Genomic DNA, 27,793 nt, shown 5'->3' with positions numbered 1-27,793 from the left:
CGCCTCATACAGGCCTGAAAAAAAGCTGTTGAGCGCAGCCTCCTCATCTGGAAAAACAGAAGCCGGTTCCAGCTGCCAAGATGATGGAGCTGCAGATAGACGAGGTGGTCTACCAGGACGACTACGGCTCCGGCTCCGTGATGTCGGAGCGGGTGTCGGGCTTGGCCAACAGCATCTACCGGGAGTTCGAGCGGCTGATCCGCAGCTATGACGAGGAGGTGGTGAAGGAGCTGATGCCGCTGGTGGTGAACGTCCTGGAAAACCTGGACGGGGTGCTGACCGAGAACCAGGAGCACGAAGTGGAGCTGGAGCTGCTGAAGGAGGACAACGAGCAGCTCATCACCCAGTACGAAAGGGAGAAAGCGCTTCGCAAGCAGGCGGAGGAGGTGAGTCACCACCCCCGGTTCTGATGGGCCTCTATGCCCGCATCAACACATCCAGCTGCACGCTGCTTCCTTCAGTCATGGTGTGCTGTCTGAATACAGTCTATGGTCTGAACCGAGAGGTTTCACCAGACATGTGACTCATGTTTAAGGCCTGTGACATGAGTTATTTTTACTCTCAGTGCACTACAGACACATTTTCAACACTCTTCTATTAAGCTGTTAAAATATAAAAACCCTATAATAAAACTTGGAAGCCTGCTTAAAAAGTACCCTATTAAAGATGCCACCAAATCAAATTTTACTCAAGTAAAAGTAAAGGTTCAGACATTACATTCACCTTAGGATATCTTTGTGAGTTTGTTTTCACATGTGCAGAAAAATGTAGGTCTAGTTAAGACACTGGTGCAACGTGTAGTAAAGCAAAAATAATGGGGACGTGTAGAAAACACCTTTTTAATCTTAATCTGCTTTCCGGGGATATTGAAGTGACACCATACCAGTTAATCTTAGATGTTGAGTTCAATATGGCGTCACTACATCACATACAAAGATGGGTTTCTTTAGTAAATGGTTGCTGTGGAGTAAATATGTACAGTGTGTCAGCTACATATTACAAGAACATGCACGTACACAATACTTAAAGGTTCAACATATACAATTCTCCCTATAATAGTTAGTGTTCAGTCCAAACTGCCATAGACACATGTGGATCTCAGCATTTGTATTTATTACTACCACGACTACTACTAGGTCTGCTAATACCACCATCATATTTTTGGATTTTTTCTTTTACAGACGTAAGTGTCACAACTTCTGCCACTAATTCTAACAACACCATTAACACCAACAACTACTACCACTAACAGTGCCTCCACAACTGTAAATACTAATGCTAAAACTACAATACATAATACAAATGTATGTTTTCACAATAGATAAAATAAGTTTCTTTCATTCTTTTGTTATACCGGAGTTGCCACTCTGCACAGTTGAAGGTTCATATTAAAATGCATTAGCACACAATATGAAAACACAGTGAGGACATGACAGCGTTCATACAGTGTTAGGTGATAGAGGGACAGTCAGCAAAGCTTTGACAGATGCAGCTTGTAAGCGTGACTCTCAGTGGGAGTTTACAAAGCGAGAACAGGGACGGAAACAACAAAAGTGGACATCAATATGGAGCTATTACATTACCAGCCCAAGCTCCTCCTTCAGAAAATCTTTTCTCTCTCTCTCTCTCTCTCTCTCTCTCTCTCTCTCTCTCTCTCTCTCTCTCTCTCTCTCACACACACACTGACCAGTGTAACAGCAGCCGTGGGATCCGGCGGGCATCATAAAGCAACTTTAATCCTCCCACCAAAGAGGCCTCAGCATATCACTGGCAGCCCTGCTAGTATCAGCTTAGCTCAGCTTTAAGTGTGTTTAATCATCTGCTCTCCCCGCTGTGTTTCCTCCCCGTGTCCGTTATCTAGTTTGTTTTCACCGTAAGCTGTTAATTGAGAGAGGACTCGCTGGTTCATATTAACACTTAAGCTCATTTGGAGATAGAAAACAATCCTTTATTGTGAACATGTTGTTGCATTGTAAGTATATTAATACTTGGAAACCAACAGCTGCTGCAGGAGCTGAGCCAACAGGTGTATATATCACTTAAAGAAATCAGAATTGTTACCAAAATCACACACTGAGCTGGTGCAAGGTCTGTTATTATTTTTGTGAATAAGATAAGACTACATGCTAATGTAGCTCAATAAATTAAAAGTCAATGATACAATATGCTTTAAAAGCAAACTTTATCTTTCCATCTTGAAAATGGCATTATCCATCCAAGTTAAAAACTGTAACGTTTTTAATTGTCTGATCCGGCTTCTCTTCTTTCGGCTTATGATGCAGTTTGACTCACTAGACAAGAGAAAAGCCAGATTTGAAACTTCATATGTGACACACACGTCTACAATTTGAGTTAATTTCCCCTTTTATTATTCTGACCAACCTTGCAATATCAGTTAGATCGATGATGTTAATTTTTATTATCCAGGGAAGGTTGTTGGTGTTGAAGTGCCTCGCTCAGTAGTTTTAACATGCACATTGTATTCTTTAACCCTAAGCATTTTTAAAAGTAGCGATTTAACCAATTTAGACTTTGATATAATAAAGTGATCTTTTATGATCAAGCATATTGGATTGTCTCTTGGTTTCCTGTGGCATTCAGGACTCTTAAGTTGTTGCCTATAATGAGAGAAGTCGTTTTACATCTTCGACTTAAGTTAGGGGACACATTGAAATAGGAAAAATAAACAGAGAGAGACAGTTTTGTCCGACTATCAGAGAGGGATGTAATGGGGGATGGGACGACATGGGAGGGGTGGGGAATCATAGGAAATCAATAGTGCAGAGAGCACGCTGAGGGCGCCCGGCACTGTAACCTGATTTGTGTTTATGAGGAGGAGCAGAGACAGAACAACAAAAGCAGAGAGAAAGAAATAGACGGAGGTTTAGAGCGCTGCAGCATGAACGAAGCAAAGGCTAACACAAAGAAACGGCAGTGTGAGAGAGAGAGAGAATCTCAGAGCATGAGGAAAACAATAACGCCCTAACGCAAGACACCGAGAGCAGTGAGCAAAAAGCAGCTCAGATTACAAGGTTATTAGGCTCGAGCTAATGGTAAACAAAGCCACAGCTCCCTGTCTGCCCTTTTAGCCTTCACCAAGATATCAAGGATTATAGTTACTAAAGTGAGGTTAACAAATTCGACCATTTTGTGGCATCTTTGTTGTTTTGTGTCATGTTCTGAGGCGGCCTGCTGGAGTGATCCATCACTTTGTATCACTAGCGCTTCTCAAAGTGATGAAAGTAAAATACTGATCATCTGGGCCCCTGACCGTGCTCTTACCACCTTCTCTCTTAACATGATGCACTTTAGACATTTGTACACGGAAAGCTGAATTTTACACCTCAGCTTCAATATGACCGGCTTATTAGCCTGCAGATTCGACTCAATAATAAATTCTTCCAAAACTACAATATTGACATTAACAGAGAGACATGTTATTGTCAGTTCACTCTCTTACAGTACACAGAGTAAATGGTTGGTAGTGCGACCGCATCGCAGTCAAACGCACTCACTCATACTGGACATAATATAATAATACACACATTGTGTTGTTATTATTGTGTAATTATTGTTTGCATACATCAAATGTCCTTTTGAAAATGTACCACTATGTGTTTTGTTCAGGTCTCTAGTCACCAAACCACTACATACTGTATGCAGCTTCTCCTTAACGCTGCTTTTAAATAGCAAATACTCTGGAGACTGGAGAGGTTAGGTGTTGGATGCAGGTAAACGTGCATTTAAAGGATGTTCAAGGGGACAGGAGAAAAGGATATTATTTGTGAAACTGTGGTCTGCTGCTCTGAAGGTAGAATGACTGTACAGCATAATGGCACTCACTAGTTTTAGGTCATTTCAATTAGGCCAATACATTTTAAATTTAAAAAGACAAAGCACATCCCTGCTTTTATCTATTTTGAGAGGATTTATTCTCGTGTGAAACATTAGATTTTTAACACTAGAGAACACCAAGCTAGCCCTCGGATATGAATATTAAAGGTCCCATATTATTTTCATTTTCAGATTCATACTTCTGTTTTGGGGTTTTACTAGAACATGTTTACATGCTTTAATGTAAAAAAAACCCACTTATTTGTCTCATACAGTTTCTGAATACGGGCTGTGCATTTCTCTGTGGATAGAGCGTTTTAATACTTTCAGAGTATTTATATAGCACCTCGACCTGCTTTGTAATCGAAAAAGACACGTAAAACTCACTTTTTACAATATGGGACCTTTAAAAAGACCCCAAATATGATCAGAAAACAGTCCCTGCTTTTTATATTTACAGTTGGATCCCTTATTTGATATATTCACTTGGTTTTCAGTTATTAAGTTGATAGCAAAGTTGTATGACAGCCGTTTATTCAGCTTGATAGTTGATAATAAGATGTAAATTCACCTTTAACGAGTCACAATTTTTCTCATTGAACTGATTTGCTAAAGAAACATATCTTGTTAAATGAGCCAGCAAAAAGACTACGAGTTCTGTGATATTTCTGAAGCTGAAAGAACTAAATGGTTAATTTTCCTGCAAAAATCTACTCTTCATATGACAAACAAGTATGTTTTCTCCATAGAGATATATATTAATATAATCGGTTGTACCATTCTTTTTTGTGTGTTATTTGCTGCATGTTCCTGGTTCTCGAGTCTCCCTGCAGTCAGAGGATTACAGTATTAAGACTTTGTGGACTTGCTGCACTGAAAAAAAGGACGTCATTGTGAACAGCTTTGGATAAAAACCCAGGCAGTGTGAAGGGGAAGTAGATACCTCTGTGTTTGCCTGTTCCTCAGTCACTGAGTTTATACTCTATAGAACCAACTGAGGTATTTTATAGAGCTGTTGACAAACGGCTTTCTGTAAGAGGCAAAGGCTTTATACAACACGTTTCTCATCCAAACACTCACAATTAGTGTTTGTCTTATGCAGAGCAGACTGCACAGTTTGTGTCACTGAATGCTGCTGTGCACAATTTCACTATTACAGGACGACCACGAGCATAATAATCTTAGCGTGTAGTGTCTTTTCCATATTGACTGCACAAATTTGATCAGTATACATCATTGCAATGTTATATAACCTGACACTTTTAGTACAGTTTGTGCATGTGTTTCCAGCTCTGTAAAAGCCTAATTTTTGCTCATGTGTTGTCCATCAGAAATTCATTGAATTCGAGGATGCTTTGGAAGCTGAGAAGAAGGACCTGCAGGTGCAGGTGGAGTTTCTGGAGCTGCAAGGGAAACAGCAGGAGCTCAAGTCAAAGAACTATTCTGACCAGAGTGAGTGGACAGACATCTTTACTGCAAACACCTGTGTTCCCAGAATATACTGTACATGCGGCACATGTGGCTGCTCCTGACGAATGTCCCAGGCAAAGAGGAAATTACGATAGCATCCAAGTTAATTCCAGCAAACAACACACAGAGAAAAAAAACAAAAACAACATCCATTAAAAAACATTTTAAATGAGCGGGAACACATTTGAACTGACACCCAGTTAAAACTGAACAGGAAAAGGCCAAAACATGACAGATTTGTGTTGAGACCAGTATTTAAGGCTTAGTCTCATTACCTGGATTTCGATTGAGTCCTAAAAAGCTATTTGACCAATTTCAGTCGAGCTATTAACTGGAATTCAAGCTGTTTTCTTCATATTCAGCCAAACTATTACTTTTCCAAATAAAAGTAATAGTAACACTGAGGCTTAAATGGGAAGGAGGGAAGGGAAGTAGGAACACTGTTGGAGGATGGGGTATTTTTAGATCATAACGCTTTTGTTCAATTGCTACTACTTTATTAAAACGGGTGTACATTGATTGGCTTGTTAGTTTAGGTTTACTTCCATTTTTATTTTTATCTTTATTGACGGTTTTACGTCAGGATTTCCAGAGTTTAGACTCACATAGCTAAATAGCTCAAATGCTGTTCAGACATCAGTTTAAAAAAATGTATTGTCTCTTTTATCCAAGTATCAAAGACCTTTGTGATGTTTTCTCGCTGTTAAACTTTTCTCTTCCTGTCTCCCAGTCACTCGGTTGGAGGAGCGAGAATCAGACATGAAGAAAGAATACAACGCTCTGCACCAGCGCCACACTGAGGTCCGAGCAAACATTCAGCCCAATAACTTTTCAACTCCAGTCTCTGGACCTTTCACTTCTAGTATAATCTCCTGCATTTCCACTGTTATGCCTCCAAATTCCACCAAACATGCATTCCTGTAAACGGCTGGTAATTTGAATAGAGTTAATATTAGCATCCTTAAATGCCCCAGCTCTTATTTTAATAGGGAAAATATTGTGGTAAAGGAGCATACCAATGTTTTGCATGTTTTGATTTTCTACAAATCAGATGCTTTGCATCTCTTCAAAATTAAACCATATTGTTTTACATTTTAAATGCTTTATTCTACACTCCAGGCAGCAATTGGTTTCAGTTAAGAAAGCACATGTAATTGCAGATGTTTGTTACTGTAATGGATTACCTTACACAGGAAAATATCTCAGAATGGAAAACAACGGCTGCCTGACAAGTAGAGAAACACAATTTAAACATCGAAAACAACAATGGTCAGCTTTAAAATAAGTCTTATGTGATTTATAGTAAATAAACAGCAATATGCAGAAGCCTGAGTATGGTATTTTGAGCATTATAGTAATAATAATAATTATAATAATAATAACACATTTTATTTGTAAAGCACTTTCCATTGTTAAAGCAATCCAATAAAAAAAACAGGTTTAAAAACAGGAGCATAAAGACACAAAGTTTACCTTTTTAATTTCTTTAGAATATTAATAATAAAGTCATTAAATCACTGTAATCCTTTTGCATATAATATATTTAATTTCCTCTTCCTTTTTATTCACATCTTTTCTTTTTCTTGCCATGGTGCATCACAGATGATCCAAACGTACGTTGAGCACATAGAGCGGTCCAAAATGCAGCAGGCAGGGGGCAACAGCCAATCAGAAGGCCCCGGCTGTGGACGAACGTGAGTTGTTTTACACGTGTGTGTTGGTGTGTGAAGGTTCTACCTCTATATTTGTGTGGATTTAAATTGTAACTTTCACCCATCGTCTTGTTGGTGATGTCTCATGTTTTGTCTTGAACGTATTTTCATGTTTCAACACGCTCATTGTGTTGATGCATTTGTTTGTCTGGAGCCATGATGAACAGGCTTCCCACTGACAGAGAGGAGAGGAAATTTACAAAGCAACCTGGCAGCCATTATGGGCCATGTGGGAAATAATTAGGAAAAATACATTTTAGAGTTGAATATAGATCTTGTAGTGTTAAGCAATAAGCTAACCCATGATTATTTATAAGCACGAAGCAAGACATGGAGTGGGACATCTGGTGCAGCTTCTGTAGCTGAACTGCAGATCAGTCAAATGACAAAACTCACAGTATCATAAATATCTATACAGCTACACTGTCTAAGGCATTTAATCTTACAAATCTTCATCAGCTGTTAGAAACAGAGCCTTGAATTAGGACTATGGTTTGTGCTGTGATTTTTCTAGGATAGTTGTCGTGATTGTTGCCTCATAAACACTGATTAGACTTCCTTAGATTCAATACTTCTTAACCAACTGCTGATGATCTGGAGCAGTTTCAGTACGAATGAGAGATTTGTGAAAAATACTTTAAAGGTCCCATATTGTGAAAAAGTGAGATTCCCTTGTCTGTTTTGATTATAAGGCAGGTCGAGGAGCTATACTGTATAAATACTGTTAAAGTATCAAAACGCTCAATCCACAGAGAAATGCACACAGCCTGTATTCAGAAACTGCCTTTAAACGAGCCGTCAGGTCTCCTGTACAGCTGGGATTTTACAACTATACTATATACAGGAAGAAAATGCTGCCATAGTGGCGACTTTTGGACAGAATTACGACAGAAACGGGTCATCTTGGTGGGGATGTTACTTGCCATGGCAAAATCCTCTCTTGGTTTAAAGGTACCTCTATTGCGGCAGCTGGTGGAACAGTGGTTAGAGCAGTCGTCCCATGTAAAAAGACTGAAGGTCCTCAAGGCAGTGGCCGCGGGTTCAACTCCGACCTGCGGCTCTTTGCTGCATTTCTCCCCCTCTCTCTTTCACCCCATTTCCTGTCCGTCCCATACAATAATGGCTTAAAAAACTGCCAAAAAAAAGAAGCTAGGCTCTATTGTTGTTATTTTTACGTTGTTTTCGGAGCCGTTTCTTCCTGGTTTATTCTATTTCCGGGTCAAAAGCCTCCGCCGTGGAGTGGGTAGGGGGAGTTCTAACCCCGGCACATGCGCAGATAAGAAACCCGATGATAATCCGGGTAAAGCGTTTACATGCACGAGAACTCTGGTTACTGAAGGAGTTATCTAGGTCTGTTAACCGGGGTATGGGAACTCCGATATATATTCAGACAGACAGTATGAGAAAAAACAATGTCTTTTTTTAACATTAAAGCATGAAAACATATTGTAGAAACCCAAAATACAAGTATGAACCTGAAAATGAGCAAAATATGGGACCTTTAAAAGTGGAGTCAACTGCGTGAGTGTGTGTTTGTGTGGTTTCATGTGTCATGGCATGTTCCTGTCTCCTGTCTTTCTCTAATCAGTGTCTGTCTGTCTGTCTGTCTTGCTGGCTTGCTCTCTGTTGCTGCTGTTTGCACAGTCAACGCCACACATGGAGGAAAAGGTAAATCTAACATGGACCCTGCTTTTGACTTAAAAATACGACTTGAGAATTGCTGATGCCCCTCCTCATATTTTCTTTACTGTGAATCTATAAATAATGTTGCATTCTAAGGAATGGTTCAAAGGTCATGTAAACAATGCAATCCATTTGTTCCAGTTTTCTCCTCTTTCTCCCTCATGAGGTCCCCGTTTGTTTGTCCCTCCATCCATATGTCCGCCTGCTCTGCTCGTCTCTTTTGTCTCTCTTCAAACAGTGAAACAATAGTATTATGCAAAGAGAAGCAACTATATGGATGTGTATTGATATTAAGTAAAGAAGAAATAGGTATCATCTTGTACTTTTAGTCTTCATTTTTGCTATTTTCTGATGTGGAAGAAACAATATTGTATTTGAATATTGCACACACCGCAGCAAGTAGCCTGCTGTTTTGTAGAGCAGCAGATGTAAGTGGATGTGGATACACTGATTTGCAGCCTGCACACACAGTTTCAGTCAGTTTTATTCAGACATACAATAATACTACCATCAAACTGCATGTAGTGAATCACAAGTAACTCCTGTAAGTTACATTTATAGGAACACATTTAAATATCTGTTGAGTTTCTCACAAACTACCTGTAGTTGTCCGAATAGATATCTCTGTGTGTTTGAATGACTTGCATCTATCCCCAATGATTTAAGAAAGCTCCTGAGGCAAATGTGTTTGGCCTGGTGGACTAGACTGCATGCCCTCAGAGCCTTTGTTGCTTCCTGTTTATGGGCTTGTAAATCAGCCATTTTGCCTTTCCCCTAAAATCTCTTTCCCTGTTGTGCTCTGTTTCTACTTTACTTTTCTTAATATATTGGGATGCAGGGTTTAAATGCAGGCATTTGCTGTTTCTATGTGGAGTTCCTCATGTTTTTATGTATGTGTTTTCTTCTTTTGGGTGCTCAGGCTTTCTCCACACAGTCCAATAACATACAATTTAAGATGTATTCACATTCTTGCCAAGAGTTAGATGAGAAGATCGATTCCACTCTCATATCTGCACAGTAAATATTAAGCTGCAGCTGCTTAGCTTAGTTGAGCATAAAGGGCTGAAACAGGGATAAAACAGCTTGCATGACTGCGTGTGGAGGTAACAACCTGCCAGCACCTCTGAACCTCACTAATTAACACATTGTATTTAACACTTTATTTTTACTCTCTAAATAAACGAAGTGTCAAAGCGACAGTTCTCTGTTTTACAGAGGATTATGTCTTTATGCTAGGAACAGTAGGGTATATATGTTCCCAGGGTCCTTTATAAGAGATTGGTACGGGCTATTTTCACAGTTAAAAAGAACAAAGGGAGATTGATGTGTCAAATGCAGTTTTAATGATAAAAATCCATCCAGCCACTCTGAAGATATCAATGCCTTAAGGTTTGAAGGAGTATAACATCAGATGGCTATAAGCCTTAGATCAACATAACCGGCCCAGGGAAAAACACAATTAACATTTAATCTATGGGGGGATTAAAACCCTCTGAAAGGCCTTTTTAATGTGGCATATTAGGAGGATATATGAGCTGGGACCCGGAGAACATTGACACAGTCCTGGATGAGCTAGCCAACTGCTGGTTGCAGTTTCATGTTTACAATGCAGATACGGTATGACTTAGGTATTAATCTTCTCCTCTAACTCTTAAAGAATAAGCAAATTTTAAAAATGTTGTCGAGGTTGTTCTGTGCCTTGCATCTTATGCATGCTAGTTCAGGCTCCAGCCCTGGAGAAGAAAAAGTGTTAAACATAAAGAACGTTTAAACCATAATCAATCTCACATTAGTTTCCACTCCTCTCTGTGTCTCCTCTGCCAGCAGCAAAGCGGAGCGCCCACCTTCATTGAGCCTGTACCCCAGCGGCGAGGGCATGGTACGTGGGGGTCTCGGGGGGGCTAGGATGATGCCCGGGAAAGACATCTGGCAGGTCAGCGAGCTCGGCCGGTCTACCTTCTGCTCCGCCTATCAGGTGGGACAGACAGCGGCCCTGTCCTCCTCCACGCAGCCAGGGGGAGTGGAAAGGGGAGGGGCCGGCCTTACTGCTGCCCGTCCTGCTAGCCACACCCACGCGGAGACCACCTCTCCTCCCAAGCCTGCTTGTGTCACTTTTGACGAAACTATTGTATTCACATCACTTGGAAATCTACCTTTTAAATCTGTTAGATATACATGTTGACTCAGGCAAGCAGGGGTCCATGTGCTTTTCCATTCAGTTTTCTTTATAACTGTGTGATCATGGAGCTTCTGCCATGCATCCTCATGTTATAGTTTACACTTGGGCATTATGTTTAAATATCCAAAGTGGTACCTGCTTGTTGTGGCTTCTCGTGGTATTTAGCTATGAAAACATGCTGAGAGCATATGGACAGATTAAAAAGCACATTTTATGAGTAAGACATCCTTATTTTAAGTTTTGTTATTACTTTTGTGTAAATATGTACTGTGACAGTGACTTTGGGATGCTGGACAGCCTGTAAAGTCCAACATTTTAGTCTTCACTGAGAATTAATTCAGAACTCAAAGACTTGAGCTATCTACTTGACTTCCCTTAAAAAATACAATTCAGACACAAGTTATTTGTATTCATTGGTTTAGTGCATCAAGGCGTTACAGAACACTTGACATTTTTGATATCACATCAAAGTTGCCTAAAATTTGACAACATTCGACATAAGGAGTAGAAATGGGGAAGCCATGATCAAAGCCTATTTTTTTAAGCAATTTATCCAAAATAGCAACAACAAAAAGTGATAATACAGTATGTGCTTTGAATTCATTATCTCATTCATAACAACATAAAGCCTAGAAAATAAAGGAAATTGTTTCACAAAACATGGAGCTGCCCACGAGAAAGTGGCACTTGTCTCTATTTGGTATTATTTGTGCCAGCAGTAAACTGCCAGTCACGTCAGTTGCTCAAAATAAAATGAGTTGTGCAGGTGTTATAGGTAAAAAGCTAGTGCCTGACCCTGCCTTCGCTATATAATGCTGTCTGTCCTGCTCCCATGCCTTCGTCTCAAACCACCAAGGAGGATGGATCAGAGTCCGACTCAGTGGCGGCCACACCCAGCAGCACAGGAAGCAAGTCCAACACGCCCACCTCCTCCGTCCCCTCCGCCACTGTCACCCCCATCAACGAGGGCTTCCTCCCGCAATCCGAGTTTGATGCGATGCGGGCTGAAAACCGCAGGAAAGGCGCCAAGCGGCTCAGCCGGAATATGGAGGTGCAGGTTTCCCAGGAAACTAGGAATGTCAGCATCGGTAAGAGGGTGTCCCCAAATACAGATACAAATTTGTTCCATCCCAAATATTGGAGTGGTGCAAAGAGAAACAAAAAAACATCATAGAAATGTTTAAATTCTTTTATCGTTCAGTGCTGTGGTGATTCCTTTTATGTTTTTCCAGGTATGGGAAGCAGTGATGAGTGGTCCGAGTTTCAGGAGATTATCGATTCGACCCCTGAACTGGACATGTGTGTGGACCCCCGTGTGTACGGAGGAGGAAACAGGTGCAAATACACATAAAATGAGCAGCATTCTTTTTTTTTAATTAGTCAAAGAGGTTGAAAGGAATATACCACACGTCACGTAACTTTTACGGCAATTGCTCCTCCAAGGAAGTCTGGAGCAGTTGGTTTCCTTTCATTTTACTGTGGTGGGAAAAAACGCTTGCAAAGAGTTGCTCGCTTGAGTTCACTTATTGAACACAGTGCACATCATGGCTGCAGTTATCCTTTGTTAAAAAGCCAGAGTAGGGTTTTGTTGTGCACAGATTTGAGTGCTGCAGGCAGTTTCTCCTCCCCTAAAGTTAGAATTAGAAAATCACCAAGGCTGAGGTTGCCAGACTTTAACAGTGTTACACATGAGCTGAACCGCCATAAACAAAGTCTCACATTTTCACTAGAATTAGTAAAAAAGTAAGTTCCTCTCTCATTGACCCTGATTTGTACAGATACTCACAGGCATTGCTGGTGCCTTCTCATTGGTGAGTTTTCCCCCAATGATGTTTCCAGCAACGGCACCAAAAACATATTGAAAGGATTTTGTGAGGTGAAAGTCTGAGGACCAAATGTCATAGTTTGGGCCATCCCTGCTTTGGTCTAATGCATTGTTTCTCTAATATGGGTACGTGTACCCTTAGGGTACTTTGAAGTACTGCAGGGGGTATACGAGATTAAAAAAAAATCTTAATTGATAAAATATCAGTCATGCATGACTCCTAGAATAATTATAGGATAACTAGGTACAATAAAAAATAAATATGTAAGTTTGATCAACCCCATTTCATATTCAGCATTCCTATGTTGACTGACAACAAAGGCAAGGTTGAAACGTAGCAGTAGGATTTTTTTTGTTGCATCTTTATAAAAGTTTTGTTTCTATCGAAACTGTTTTTTTCATGGTCAGGGGGTACTTGGTTGAAAAAAGTTTGCGAACCACTGGTCTAATGAACTCTAATGTGTGTTTCAGCCCCTCGCAGGGCATAGTGAACGAGGCGTTCGGCATCAACACTGACTCTCTCTACCACGAGATCAAGGACGCAAAGTCGGACATCATTGGAGATGTAGATGCAGGCGCTGAGCTGCTAGGTATGAACAGGACTGTGACTGCTGTAACTTCTGCTGCGATCATGTGTTTATTAGTTAAAATCACTTTGCTGGTTGGAGCTTAGTGATGTCACTTCAGTGTTTCACTTCAAAGGAAACGCCTGAACACTGCTGCTCCTCCTGAGGTGATCATTGTTCACCTTAAACTGGTGAAAGTGAAGCGTGAGACTTCTGCTGTATACTGACGTGCCAATCTGTGATAATACTCAGTAATTCAGGTTCAGTGTAGAGCCAAAGGAAGGGATGCGTTCGTTCTGGCTGTGCGTTACCGCAGGGCAGAAGCTCCATGTGAGGCTGTGTGAATGTGCCACTGCACCGACTCTGACTTCTTTACTTTGCATGGCTGAGGCTGGAATACATGTCACATCCTGTGAAACACACAAATATCTCTCTGGCTGCACCCCCAACCTCAACTGGCCATTCATGAAGTGTTGCTTTTCTTTTTTCTTTGTCTTTTTATGAGGCAGAGGCATCTTTAATGCAGCCTGTTTTAAAGGGTTTGACCAGATCTTGTTTTTTTAAAGTGTAATTTATTGTATTCCTTAGATTTCATTGCGCTTCTTGTTTAATTTATGCTTGTCATTTATCTTTGATGTCAGTCTTGAGGGATTCTGCTGGAGGGCTTTGTTTGTTTTAGGTTTTGATTTATTATCCCTGATTTCTGTACCGCAGGACTAGAGCAGGGGATTTGATCCGACTTGTGGTCCCATTTGATAACTTCTCACTCGTTTCCTTTTTTCCCTTTTTTTATGTGCTTCTGCTGGTGACACCCATAGGCGAGTTCTCAGGTGTGTATCTGAGCATGCATTGGTTGGTATATTTTCCTTTTACTCTCTCGACTCCTCTCTACTCTCTAAACTCCACATCTAAGAGTGTACAAATTGGAAAAAGGAACATTACTATAGTTTTAATTATTAATATGCTGTTAATTTATTGCTGGACGAAGCAATTAGAGATTCTGATAATACATTAGATGCCCGATATCCATACACTCGCACTAAATAATTTTTTCTTGTTCCTTTAAAGTCACAGTGAAAGTATCTTCATTTTAAGTGAGTGCCATAACCTATATCAGTATGCATACCTTTTCAGCCAATTATGTTTTTAAAATGCCCTTCTATCCCAGACTTACAGTATATGCCATCAGTTTACAATGACACTCCCACCCGGCCTCATCGTCAAACAGAAAATACATCATTTCACCGAAGCAATATGCCCTCAAAGATTCAGTTTCACTGGGACTTTAAAACCAAATGATATTTGAATAGCTCATCTGTTCGATCACAGAACTATTCTGTTGTTTCATTATGAGGGACAAATAGCAGCTTTTGTGTCCTTGAGCCCTGCTGCTCTTCTTCAAGTCCACATTAAGAAAATGCTCATCAGCATCCTCTCCATTCCTGTCCTCTTTTTCCCTCTCTGATCTCTGCTCCTCCTCTCTCTAACCTTTTCTCCTATCCCTTCTTCTTCTTCTTTTGCCTCCAGTCCGTGATGATTTCTTCGGTAAGGCGCACCGTGCCTACGCACACTGTCACATTTGCTTGTTATGTCATTCCCTGGCCTTTAGCTTTCACGTCTTCCTGGTTCCTTCTTTGTGTCCGCTTTTATTTTGTGTGTGGCTTTATATTTACATTTTGTGCCAACTTTGCATCTCACATACCTATTTTTTTTTAAATATATAAAAATATATTTGTCAATAAAGAGCTGCTCATTTAGAGAACATTAAGATATAAATGGTGCTGTTGTTCATAAAGGAAACACTGCTGCTGGATAATGTAATGGTAAAGAGGCAGTGCAATCAAGAAAACATAGTGGGATGATAGATGATAAACAGGCTGTGTGATCATTTCAGTTGGTTTGGATAAAGTGTGTTTTTATCACATACCTGTTGTCATGTGATCGTTCACTTTAGAAAATGACAGTGAGCAGAAAGAGAACAAATTGATTTATCAGAAAAAGGTTTTGTTTATTATAAAATCAATCTTCTACACTTTCAAAGTCCAAAGTCCAAGAAATATATGATTTAAATTAAGAGATTATTGTTAGACAGTAGGTGGCGTTCGGAAGCTTTTAAGAGCGGTCAGTCTGAGCTACCGTAAGTCGACACAGGTTGAACCCAGAAAGAGTCACACAGGACCATTTTCTCCCCACTTTTTCTTAACTGACACCTGGTTTAAAAGGCTCTTGGCTTTTTTGTTTTTGGTTTGTTTGCTCCTCTGTCCAAATTTGTCTCTATGTTGAAATTCCTGCTTCAAGTTTGTGTGCTTGGCTTCTGTTGCACAGTGCTTGCTGCTTGCACGTACAATTTTCAGTTAACCTCGGGCAGTGACGAAGATAATTAAGATTTAATAACAAAGTTAATAGGTTGAGCACAACATTAACACTGTCATGGTTAAGGGATCAACCCTGAAACTGAATACATGTGCACTCATGGAGCTGGATAAAGTTTTGATCAAATTAAATGTTATATTTTGAGGAGAAGAACTGTTATGGTTGCACTGTGACAAAATATCCTCACAAGTTGGCAACCTACTAAAAGTTAAACTGTTCGGTAAAGATGCTCCGGACTTCTCCCTGCTGTCTAGTTTCATGAGTGTTTACTTATTTTTAAGTTATCAGAGCTTTCTTTTCAATATGATTTAGCTTCCTTGTCAACATGAGTGTTTAATCAATAATCTGCCCATTAATTTTTATTTTATTAAATTATCAAACCCTTTGTGGAAGTTTCCCATCATTTACCTCGGCTGGTCTGAAAGGCAGCATTGCCACAGAAATTCTGGGAAATGCATTTTGCTTATCGATCATTTGATTAATGGATGTTGTGTATTGTGTGTGACGATTAACTGAGATGTGCACGTGGCTGTTGCAGGGATGGGTAAGGAGGTGGAGAACCTGCTGACAGAGAACAAACAGCTCCTAGAGACCAAGTAAGAGAAACAGAGAGTGTGTGTGTGTGTGTGTGTGTGTGTGTGTGTGTGTGTGTGTGTGTGTGTGTGTGTGTGTGTGTGTGTGTGTGTGTGTGTGTGTGTGTGTGTGTGTGTGTGTGTGTGTGTGTGTGTGTGTGTGTGTGTGTGTGTGTGTGTGTGTGTGTGTGTGTGTGTGTGTGTGTGTGTGTGTGTTAAAAATGCGCATTAAACCAACTGAAAGATACGTTTTGTGCTCTGAAAAATATGTCTAATTGAGTGTGACGCTTCTAGATTCAGAAGGTTTGCTTCTTTCTATTTGTGTGCGTAAACAGGAACGTTTTTTTTTTTTATCTTACTGTTTTTGATTTCTCTTTGATCGACAGAAATGCTCTCAACATTGTGAAAAATGACCTTATCGCCAAAGTGGACGAGCTGTCGGGGGAGCAGGAGGTGCTGAGGGAGGAGCTGGAGGCTCTGAGGCAATCCAAGAACAAGGTGGACGCCAGAGTCAAGGAGCTGGAAGAAGAACTCAGGAGGTGAAAATTACAAGTCTCTTTCACATACAGTGATTTAGGAAGAAAACAAAATGCTCCTTAAAAAAATGTGTAATGTAATAGGAAATACACTTGGAGATGCTACAGACAACAATAAGCTTGTTAAACAAACAGTGCTGCCGTTGAAAGACAATAACTTTTATCCCTTAACATAATGGTTTTAACTGTTGAGCTGTAATCCAAACCCTCCACGTCATTTACAGCCATGTTTACCTGCAGTTCAAATGTGCTTCTTAAAATCAAATCTTTGTATGCGATCTGAGCAAAAGACTTCATAGTACATATTTCAGTGTGGCAGCTTATTTGTGTTTATGGGTGAAGTAGCTCACATTGGCAGGGGACTCCTTTTACGGGCAGTTAAAGCAGCTTCTATTGCCATAAAGCGCTACGCTAACACCACCCAATAAATCTTAAGGTACATTAGATACACTTGGGGGCTGTGAAAGGAGACAGTTTTAAGTCAGACAGGAAATGGATGGTAGTAAATCTGGGAAAATAGATGGAAAACAGAGAGAATCAAACTACGTGCGAGACTTCCCACAAATACTTACCAAGACACAGGTTATTGATGTAGTTTTTTGTGGTCCAGTCTTTTAGTTATCGTCATCAGAAATCTCTTATGCCCACAGCAGCCGCAGAGGCCTAGTCAACAAAGACTTAAAGTAATAATCTTGAAGATTTTCATTTAAATAAATGTCTGTAAAGGCACTATCTATGGCCCACTGATGAAGGCCCTGGCATTTGCATTATTAGCAACTGGGTGTCAACATTCCCTGTTTTCTTCAGTTTTTTCCGTTCTCAGATGATGAAACTTCAAGAGATCCAAAAACACACTCGCAATGATTCACTTGTCACCCATAGGTGCTGCCAAAGAGAATGAAACAGACATCTTTGAGATTCTAACTTTAAGTCCCAAATTTCTCCCGCTAGGTCCCTCTGTCACTCCCATTCCCATTGGACTTGTGACATCAACTCGTTCACAAGCCACAAGTAGAAATCAAGTTTGTGTAACGCTGTTTGTTTTTTTTTGCTTTTGGGCCACAGGTTAAGAGCAGAGGCTCTCGGTGCGTCTCGGGACTCCAAGGATGAAGGAGGTGATGATGTGAGTAAAACTGTCTCTGTCCCCGTCTGCATTATTCGCCCTACACACTGAATCGGTGTGCATGATGATATCACTGTTGTTTCCTTGAAGTCTGAAAATGTGAGTTTAATTAATAAATGGCACCATGCTCTTGTGTGCCCAGTTTTCATCACCCATGCAGGACGGCGACATGACAATGACGCAGCGACGGCGGTTCACCCGGGTGGAGATGGCCCGTGTGCTGATGGAGAGGAATCAATACAAAGAGAGACTGATGGAGCTGCAGGAGGCTGTACGGTGGACGGAAATGATCAGGTAGACGAAAGGAAGCTTTAAACTTAAGACGAAGAACGGGTTTCAACTCAACATATTAAAATGTTTATGGCCTAAATCAAGCTGCAAGTTGAACTCATTACTGTCTGGGCTGTTTTAGCCTTATTATTATTTATTTTCCTTTGACTCACACCTCTGTTTCCTCTCAGGGCGTCCAGGGAGAGTCCTCAAATCCAAGAGAAAAAGAAGTCCACCATCTGGCAGTTGTGAGATTCTCTTTTTTATTAAACGTATTTACAATTAGAAAATCCCCTGAACAAAGGATTTGGTAAAACGGCAAAAGTAAAACCTCTCTTTCTCCCTCCATCCACCAGCTTCGCACGTCTCTTCAGCACATCGTCCAGCCCTCCGCCTGTCAAGCGGCCGTACTACAGCGTCAACATCCACTACAAGTCGCCCTCGCCGGCTGGTTTCTCTCAGCGACGCAGCCACACCATGTGTCAGATCTCCACCTCCAACCGCACGCTGGAGTTCTTCCCCGAAGAGTAAGCGGCAACCAGCTAAACACTTTCACTAAACGTCCTTATCTGCCTCTGGACTCTGCTTTGGTCTGAACGCCTGGTTGCTTTGCTCGCTTTGTGGCCACATGGAGAACGCCTCAAGCACGTTCTCCAGTACTCAATGTGGAGATGACGCTGTTCTCCTTTGGGATTGGTTGTCTCTGCCTTCACATCCCATTCACATCTCTTAGTTGTCAAAGGAAATATGTTGTCTTATCTGAAACTTGTCTTATAATGATAAAGCCTTTTTTGGTTATAACACAATTGTTGTTATTAGGATGAGATGATTTGGAAAGATGAGGTCGTTTTTAACGGTAGAGCTTGTAAAGTTGCCAATTGAACTGTTTAGTTTTAGGTGATAATGAACGTGACCTGCAACAAGATTCACATTGTTTCCATATTTTAAAAGTTATTGTGATAAAACGCATTGCTTGGCTTGAGCTAGAATAAAGCTTAGTTTATTTTGTGCTGTTGCTTTATTTTCTTCCTCTCCTCTTCATCTCTCCCTTCCGTCTCTTGCTGCTGGCTGGCCAGGCTGCTAACGCTTCGCTTTTTTTCTCTCTCTTCTCTTCCCCTCTCTCCCCTCGCTTCCAGACTGGCCAGTAACGGTGTTGCGTCTCTCCTCAGTGACTCTGCACTGTTGGCCCGCCGAGAGCAGCGGCGTGAACAGTACAGGCAGGTCAGGGAGCACATGCGCCGTGACGATGGCATCATGCAGGCCTGCGGCTGGAGTGTGCCGTCTCGCTTCAAACAGGTACAGGCACACACACACAAACACACACACAACCTTATCCTTCATGGTCAGTCAGAGACCTCTTTGGGCCTCCACATACACAAGAAAAACATAAATTACTCATCTTGTCTGAGAATAACTGACTGATTGATAAGTTACTGACTGGATAGATGAAAACATACGGACTCAAATGAAGGTCAATAAGGTTTAAAGTTTATGAGAAGATGATCTGGAATAATTTGGTTGTGTATAACCTTCTATAAACTTGTGAGAAACACTGCAGGAGAAATTCAAATCACATGCAAACACGCATTTAAGTTAGAAGTCCACATTTTGTCCCTGCTCTCACATTAGAAAGCGGAGACATCTTTTATCAACTTGAATTTCTCATGCTGACTCATTCACAGGTTTGCAAAGTGTGACATACAGCCACATTATTTTTGGAACATCATTTTTAAAGCTCAGACTCTTGTTGACTCTTGATTGAGCCCATAAAGATAGAAGGACCAATTCATTGTTAGGGGTGTTGGTTTAAGGATAAGGCATCATTTTCTTAGTGTCAATAAATTCCATAAAAACACCAAGACCAAGTAACAGTAGAAATTTCTTAGTCTTTTCCACTTTAGTTTCAAGCATAAACATGATTTCATACCATGGAAATATGTTAAACTTTACCGACAAACCCTGCACGGAGGCTGATGGTCAGAGTGTTTTGGTAAGCAGGCAGCTCTAACTTTGTCTCCCACAGACTGGTGGTCCGACAGAGAGCGCTCAGGACAGCCCGCTGAAGAGACAACAGGCAAGTGAGGCCAACCGAGCACCAGCATGCGCCTTTACGGTTTCCTTTCTTTTTACCCATTCTGAATAAATATACAGATAATAAAGCCAGCGTTTTCTGTTTGCAAACGGAGGCACTGTCAGCTCCATTTTTTTGGATAAAGGACCAAAACTCTAAGGTCAGAGTAAAAGTTTGCTATGAAATGCAACTGGAAACGATAATAATCAAGAGCCATTTTGACGTTAAGACATGATAAGACACACATATGCACAATGGAACCATTTTCACTACTTTGTTTGTGTCCTGACTTCTTATCACCTCCTGCTTTTAGACCACTAACGAGAAAGAGGACAACCGCATGAAGAATGTGCCCGTCCCTGTGTATTGTCGTCCACTGGTAGAGAAGGACCCCAACAGGAAGGTGAGGACTTCAATGTGGCTCTACTCAAAAATGTGTCTTTTTGTTCCTTCACTTGAATGATTTATGCGCAGTTTGGCGCTAGAAGGTTTTTTCAAAGATCTCAGATTAACGAGTGGTTTGTAACGAATTACAAGCATGGTTTGTGACATCACAACCAGTCTGAAAGCTTATCATGGATTAATGTGAAACGTACTGTTGTGGCAAGGGACCCCGGTAGAGAGGCATGATGAGACTTCATTTTAAAAAAGGGCACTACGGGAAGTGTTCAGGTGGCACTTCGATCTCTGATTATTTACATATTTCTCAATTATGCGTGTCTGCGCTTGTAGTTGTGGTGTGCAGCTGGGGTGGACCTGACAGGATGGAGGACCAGCAGCCAGGAGTCGGTACCAGCCAAAGCACTGTTGGGCGGTGGTGACCCCCTGCACGCTGAGGAGAACGGAAGTGGCAAGAAGAGCAGCCACAGCTCCCCAGAGAAGAGGAAGGTAGAAACAGATTTTGAATCATATTCAAAACTTACATTGCACACTCAACTAGAAATGAATCATATATGTGTAAGACTAGTATTCACATATTAGGGATAAGTATAATGCATTAAACTACTCAGAAATAAGGAGGACACACACTTGAACCTTGTCTGTCCTGCTTCGGTGAGTCGTCATTGTTTTTCTCCACTCACCCAGTCGAAGGAGCTCCAGGAAACAGACACCATGAGCAGTCGAGTGTGGATCCTCACCAGCACCCACTCTGCCAGCAAGGTGGTCATCATCGACGCCAACCAGCCGGGCTCGCTGGTCGACCAGTTCAACGTCTGCAACGCCCACGTGCTCTGCATCTCCAGCGTGCCGGGTAGGATGTAGAGTCCTTGTTAGACACTCATATTTGCATTTTTATACATCCGGTATGGTGAAGGGTGTGACTTTGAGGTACATTTGTTTTGTTTCTCAGTATTATTTCTGGATGATACACAGTAAAAATAGAAATCTCTTGTTATTATCAGATTGTGTGTGGAATCTTTATCAAAATGTTGTTAATTCATTTTAGAAATGTGTATTTACCACCTAATTTCACTGCTGAAGAATTTCCCCACCATTTGTACTGCAAAGATTTAGTGAAAACAATGAATTAGTGAATAATGAATATGTGTTTTGTATTCAGCTGCCAGCGAGAGTGACTATCCGGCAGGAGAGATCGTGTTGGATCCAGGTGATGGCGGAGCAGGTGGAGCGGGCGAGGACACTGGCAGCGTGGAGGGCATGTTGGCTGGTATCACTCTTGTCGGCTGTGCCACCAACTGCAGCGTTGCCCGTAGCAACTGCTCCTCACGCACTGACACACCCATAATGGACAAAGGACAAGGTGCTTGCATCCTCAATGTTTTTTGTCGTCACAGAAAGGTGTCCAGTTTGTGTGATTTTTTTTTTAACGGTGTTCTGCTTCAGCCCCCACCGCTCCTCCCATGAACGGAAAGATTCACCCCGCCCAATCGGCAGAGGAGGCCACTGAGGCCACCGAAGTTCCTGAGTCGACGGCCAACATAGCAGAGCTGAGATCTGGACCTCCAGGACCGTTCACTGAGCACGTCTTCACCGACCCCCAACCACGCTTATCAGACGCCTCCGACAGGTAGGAGGCCAAAGACTGTCCATATAAAGACCATTAGGAGTGTGGTGAATAAATATAGGACCAAACGACTATGGTGAATTATGGTGTCCTTTTTTGAAATGTTAAAGGAACGCAGGTCAATCCAAAGAGGACTCTTCTCAGCCTCCAGAGTCAGAGGACGGAGGTGAAGAGTCCAAGAACTACACCAGCGTGGCCCCCACTATGTGGCTCGGGGCCCAGAACGGCTGGTAGGTCACTCAGCAGAACTACACAACGACTTCTGAGGCCACGTAGCATCTCAAAACACATTTTACAATCTTTTTTTTGACCATTAACTTTATATTTTTATTGTTACTGCATTTCTTTTGCAAGAAACGATCAGTCTCACGCTGGATAAGAAGAGTCTTTTTGATTCTTTTGGGGAAAGAAAGACCCAAAAAAGAATCTTGCATTTCACCATTAAACACACATACATATCCTGACATGCTTCTTTTGAACTCTATATGCAGTTTGGTTTTGTTCTGGAGTATCTTGCCTCTGTTCTCCCTCAAGGCTCTACGTCCACTCAGCAGTTGGGAACTGGAAGAAGTGCCTCCACTCCATCAAACTCAAAGACTCTGTGCTCAGTCTGGTGTAAGTGGTGGTGAAACTCTCTCATTGTTGGTTAACGTTGTGTAGTTTGGGATTTTCAGACTCAGAAGTCTTTCTATAAATTTCTATCAATGCAGCAGTCTCTATCTCCTCTTGAATTGCAGACACGTGAAAGGCCGTGTGCTGGTTGCCCTCGCTGACGGGACCCTCGCCATATTCCATAGATCAGAAGGTATTTGAGATTTTAAATATATGTTTTAACTGAGCGCCCACACAACAAACTTCTAGTTGATTCCTGGAACCAAGAAAACCACATTTCAGGCTGAAAAACCTGAGCGTAACAAGGTTTTCACTGGAAAATACGTGTGCAGATCTATGACGAGCTAACTCTTTTCAACGCTTAATTGATGTTAAAACACTTAAATGTCCCATAGTATGCTAATTTTCAGGTTCACACTTTTATTTTGGCTACTAGAACACGTTTACATGGGTTAATGTTCAAAAGACATATTATTGTACAATTGTGGTCCATTTTAATGACCAGTTTGATTCCGCGCTGAGTGCATTTCTCGGTAGCGTTTTAATACTTTCACAATATTCATAAAGAACCTCAACCAAAAAAAAAATTAAGAAAAAACATTACAATATGGGACCTTAAAGCTTTAAATGAATGCTTTCAGTGTGTTTTGGTGACATGAATGCAGCTAATAACTGGTAGTTATTTAGCTATAACTTCATCTGTGTGGCTTTGTCAACAGATGGCCAGTGGGATCTATCCAACTACCACCTTATGGACCTTGGCCGACCTCATCACTCCATCCGCTGCATGGCTGTAGTTCATGATAAGGTTTGGTGCGGCTACAAGAACAAGATCCACGTCATCCAGCCCAAGAGCATGCAGATCGAGGTGAGTTCGACATCTGCTGAAAAAACGAGTCCAACAATAACATCAAACTGTAATAACGAGTGGATTTACTCAACCCCTCACCGCTCTTTAGAAGTCCTTTGACGCCCACCCTCGCAGGGAGAGTCAGGTGCGGCAGCTGGCGTGGATCGGTGACGGCGTGTGGGTGTCGATCCGGCTAGACTCGACCCTGCGTCTCTACCACGCGCACACGCACCAGCACCTCCAGGACGTGGATATCGAGCCGTACGTCAGCAAGATGCTGGGTGAGATTACTTTGAATGTGAACGCTGATAGTGGTTATATTTTCACTGACATGCTCAGTCTTGAGTTTCTCTCCGCCGACTGGGTTTAATTCACAGGAACTGGCAAGCTGGGCTTCTCTTTTGTGAGGATCACAGCTCTTCTGATTGGTGGAAATCGTCTCTGGGTAGGAACCGGAAACGGCGTGATCATCTCCATCCCCCTGACAGAAAGTGAGTTTTCATTTATACAGCTTACAACAAGTGATTCCCAACTAAAACATGTTGTTTCAGAAAAAAAATCCAAACCATGAAAGCACTGCCTGCGTAATAATAGAATAAGGGGAAATGGGCGCCTTTTCCTGTCTGATAAAACCATGAACATTTGAATCCACATTTGAGTTTTTTGTGAAGTGATCATCAAAATCGTACGTTTTCATTGGTTAAAAAATCCTCTTGACACCGCGTTAGTTACCTGTGCTAAGGATGTTATTTTGTGGTTTGTCTGCCTGGATTTTACTTTACTTTGCAGAATATCTCAAAAACTCACCAACGGATTTGTTTTTGGTGTAGATCTGAAACCATTTGGCTCCAAACCCCTGAACCATGAGATGTAGAAGGACATTTTGCTTTTTCCTGGATTCCTTTGTTTTAGGCAAATGACTTTGCAAATGTTCAACTATTTAAAAAAAATTTTTTTGATGATCTGAAATTCAGCTAATGATGTGTACATGACTGAAACTAACAGCAGCTTCAACATCAAATGTTATCAAATTGTATCTTTAGGCAGCCTGAAAAAATCAAAAACCGACGGTAATTTTCCTCACGTATCACTGTTCTTCTTTAACGTACTCTCTGTTCGCCCCATGAACGCCCCGTCTTTCTTTCCACCTTCTGTTTTCCTGCCTCCTCAAGTGGTTTCCCCTCTTTCACAGACAGTCTTGGTCATAACTGTTACTGTCCTCTTTCTCCTCCTCCTCCTCCTCCTCTTCCTCTTGTAGCTGTGGTCCTTCACCGGGGACAGCTCCTTGGTTTGAGGGGTAAGTGGGAGCGCTCCCTCCCTCCTGCTGTTCCTTTTCTTTCGCCCACCTTTGCCTGGTCAAACCATCACGCCACCACCCCCCCTCCCTGCAGACTAAAGCGAATCTTCTTTACGCTTTCTTCAGAACCTTTTCTGTTCACTTTCAGTGAACATTTAGCTGAAGGTCACCAAAAGTACTCTGTGTGCAATGACTTCATGTTTTTCTGTTTATCAGAGCAGTGCTTTTACTCATTGGTTGCTTTGCATGTTATTTATCATTGTGCTTTACTGCATCAATGACTAAAATATATTTTTGTGCGTACCAGATCCATTGCATGCGAGGGCTGTCTCAATTCTTTCTTTTTTAAATATTAAAAATAAACTAAAATCATTTTCTCATTTTCAGTTGATCTGTGGAAATATGTGGGTTTTGTGGGTGTGTTCTCTTCCACCTGTGTCATGCTGCCGACCACATATGATTTGCGAGTAAACATTCCTGGTTGGTTAGTTTCTCACTCCTGGGTTCTTCATCCCTCAGCCAATAAGGTGTCTCCTACGTCGTCCGGCGGAGTGATCCACGTGTACGGCGACGACGGCGGCTCTGAGAAGAGCACCGGCAGCTTCATCCCCTACTGCTCTATGGCACAAGCCCAGCTCTGTTTCCATGGACACCGTGACGCCGTCAAGTTCTTCGTCTCTGTACCCGGTACGCACAAAGCCCGTCTGTACCTGCATTATGTTATGTCTGTACCTGACTACAGCCCCTATAACCTGTGTGTGTGTGTGTGTGTGTGTGTGTGTGTGTGTGTGTGTGTGTGTGTGTGTGTGTGTGTGTGTGTGTGTGTGTGTGTGTGTGTGTGTGTGTGTGTGTGTGTGTGTGTGTGTGTGTGTGTGTGTGTGTGTGTGTGTGTGTGTGTGTGTGTGTGTGTGTGTGTGTGTGTGTGTGACAGGCAATGTTCTGGCTACTCTTAATGGCAGTGTGCTGGACAGTCCATCCGAGGGGCAGGGTTCAACAGCGCCCCAAGAGACGGAGGCCCAGAGTGTTCACAACGTGTTGGTGCTGAGTGGAGGAGAAGGCTACATCGACTTCCGTATAGGTGAGCAATCACACCTGAAAAACACACGCACACTCCTTGCTGGACAAGTCTTCCCTGGCTGCTGATTCAGGATAAGTTGTACAGAACGTTGCCTCTAATATCTGCATCGATTAGTTTGATGTTAGAAGATCAATCTTGTTTATCGATCCATTCTAACTCCATCACTAGATTAGCAGTAGAAAGACACTATTGCCTGTTACGGTCTTGAACCAGACTCGATTTGCGCTGGATGCGGTCTCGACTTGGACTCTGCTAAGTCTGCTCTATAAAACAAAATGAATGCACAGTTAATCGAGAATAAATTATATATTTTCCACAGTTGATTTTGGATTTTTTTTTATATATATATATTTATACTTATTAATACTGCATCATTGGTGTGAGTGTTGTGTGTTGCCTGCCCCCCAATGGTCACAGTGATGAACTGCAACACTACATTATTTACAGTTCTCCACTTTGACCACTGGAACACAGTAAACACTCAATTTTATATATGCAGGTCACATATAATTCATATGTGGCCAATACCCCATACTAACACTTCCTATCAATTTTCAAAATAAAATGTTAAATAATACCAGTACTGATGTTGCAGTTTGTAACCTTGTAAAATGTCTCCACAGCTTCCTATTCTTGTAACGTTTGATATTATTGTTTAAATAAAAACTCCCTTACAACTTCCCAGAATGATTTGAAACATTTCTTTAAATATGTATAAGAGCTTTGATCATTTTCTTTTTTTTATATAAAAATGAAATGCCTTTTATTTTGATATGTTGGTTTAGAAAATACAGAAAAAATAACTAAATAGACTTTACCACACTGTATCATCAGCACAATAAGGTTTTAGCATGTGTTCATCCCAAGTCCTCTGTTGTTCCTCAGGCGATGGAGAAGATGACGAGACGGAGGAAGGAGACGGCGGTGGAACTTCGCAGATAAAACCTGCTTTGTGTAAAGCTGAGCGGAGCCACATCATCGTCTGGCAGGTGTCTTACATACCCGAGTGACACCTGGCTCGGCTTCAACACCCGCTCATCTCCTTCCTGCCCCCTCAAAAGCTTCCAGCCACCAAAACCTTGTAATTATCCCCGGTCATGTAAAAGTCCCCCCTATGGCTCTAAAACGACCCCCCCCCCAAGCCGTCTATTGTCCCTTGTAACTATTATATCCCCTCCTGCCCCGTCACCTTGTAAGTACCTCCTCTGATCTAGTAATCTGCCTGCCATCCTGTTTCATTCCCACCCAGGGCATTGTAACTATCTTCATGAGCCTTGTAACCCGGCCTCATAACTACCTCCCTCCTCTGTATCGATCTTATATTCACCCTCTAAGCACACTGTAACTCCTCCTATATTTACCTCAACTGTCCTGCATCTGCCCCCAGAGTTACCTCTCCTCTTCCTCCACTTAGTTCGTCATCTGTGAAGCCTCCACCTCGTCTTAAAGCCCAGAGACCCCTCCTCTCCTCCACCAACACGCATCAATTGTACCAACAACAAAACAGAAATGCGAATGACCCCACTGACTTGCATTCCCACCAGAAATTTAGCAATCCATAATAATTAAGGCCATAATGTGTTTGAATGGCGTTTACGGCTCAACAGTGTGTGTGTGAGAGAGACAGCTTACTGTTGTTTTGGCTTTAAGATTGTAGTTGATGGCAAACAAACAACATGGGACAAAATGGAAAGTCAAAATTACGATGGATTTTAT

At 41.7% G+C, this 27,793-nt stretch overlaps 1 protein-coding gene across 1 annotated transcript; it reads left to right on the top strand.

Moving 5' to 3' along the window:
• Positions 1-49: 49 nt before the first annotated feature.
• Positions 50-27,508, top strand: mapk8ip3 (mitogen-activated protein kinase 8 interacting protein 3). Its single transcript, XM_083931776.1, has 34 exons — positions 50-386; positions 5,166-5,286; positions 6,035-6,105; positions 6,907-6,998; positions 8,661-8,684; positions 10,524-10,578; positions 11,735-11,966; positions 12,111-12,213; positions 13,175-13,293; positions 14,088-14,099; positions 14,797-14,814; positions 16,181-16,238; positions 16,601-16,753; positions 17,816-17,873; positions 18,016-18,167; positions 18,335-18,391; positions 18,500-18,670; positions 19,313-19,439; positions 20,167-20,217; positions 20,528-20,617; positions 20,947-21,102; positions 21,301-21,466; positions 21,776-21,976; positions 22,060-22,243; positions 22,351-22,470; positions 22,775-22,855; positions 22,978-23,045; positions 23,572-23,720; positions 23,812-23,983; positions 24,080-24,193; positions 24,961-24,999; positions 25,519-25,686; positions 25,931-26,077; positions 26,963-27,508. Exons 1-34 carry the CDS (start codon positions 81-83, stop codon positions 27,085-27,087), a joined length of 3,960 nt encoding a protein of 1,319 aa, XP_083787902.1. The 5' UTR covers positions 50-80; the 3' UTR covers positions 27,088-27,508.
• Positions 27,509-27,793: the final 285 nt, after the last annotated feature.

Source organism: Echiichthys vipera (assembly GCF_963691815.1).
Source record: "Echiichthys vipera genome assembly, chromosome: 17".
NCBI lineage: Eukaryota > Metazoa > Chordata > Actinopteri > Perciformes > Trachinidae > Echiichthys > Echiichthys vipera.
Note: the sequence above shows the minus strand (reverse complement) of the source record. Positions and strands in the feature narration are given on the sequence as shown.

Bases quoted from the DNA above. Each gene is read 5' to 3' on its own strand.
- mapk8ip3 (XM_083931776.1), top strand. From the start codon at position 81: ATGATGGAGCTGCAGATAGACGAGGTGGTCTACCAGGACGACTACGGC. The intron at 17,874-18,015 runs GTGAGTAAAACT...TTGTGTGCCCAG, and splicing joins AGGATGAAGGAGGTGATGAT to TTTTCATCACCCATGCAGGA. The intron at 24,194-24,960 runs GTGAGTTTTCAT...TTCCTCTTGTAG, and splicing joins CTCCATCCCCCTGACAGAAA to CTGTGGTCCTTCACCGGGGA.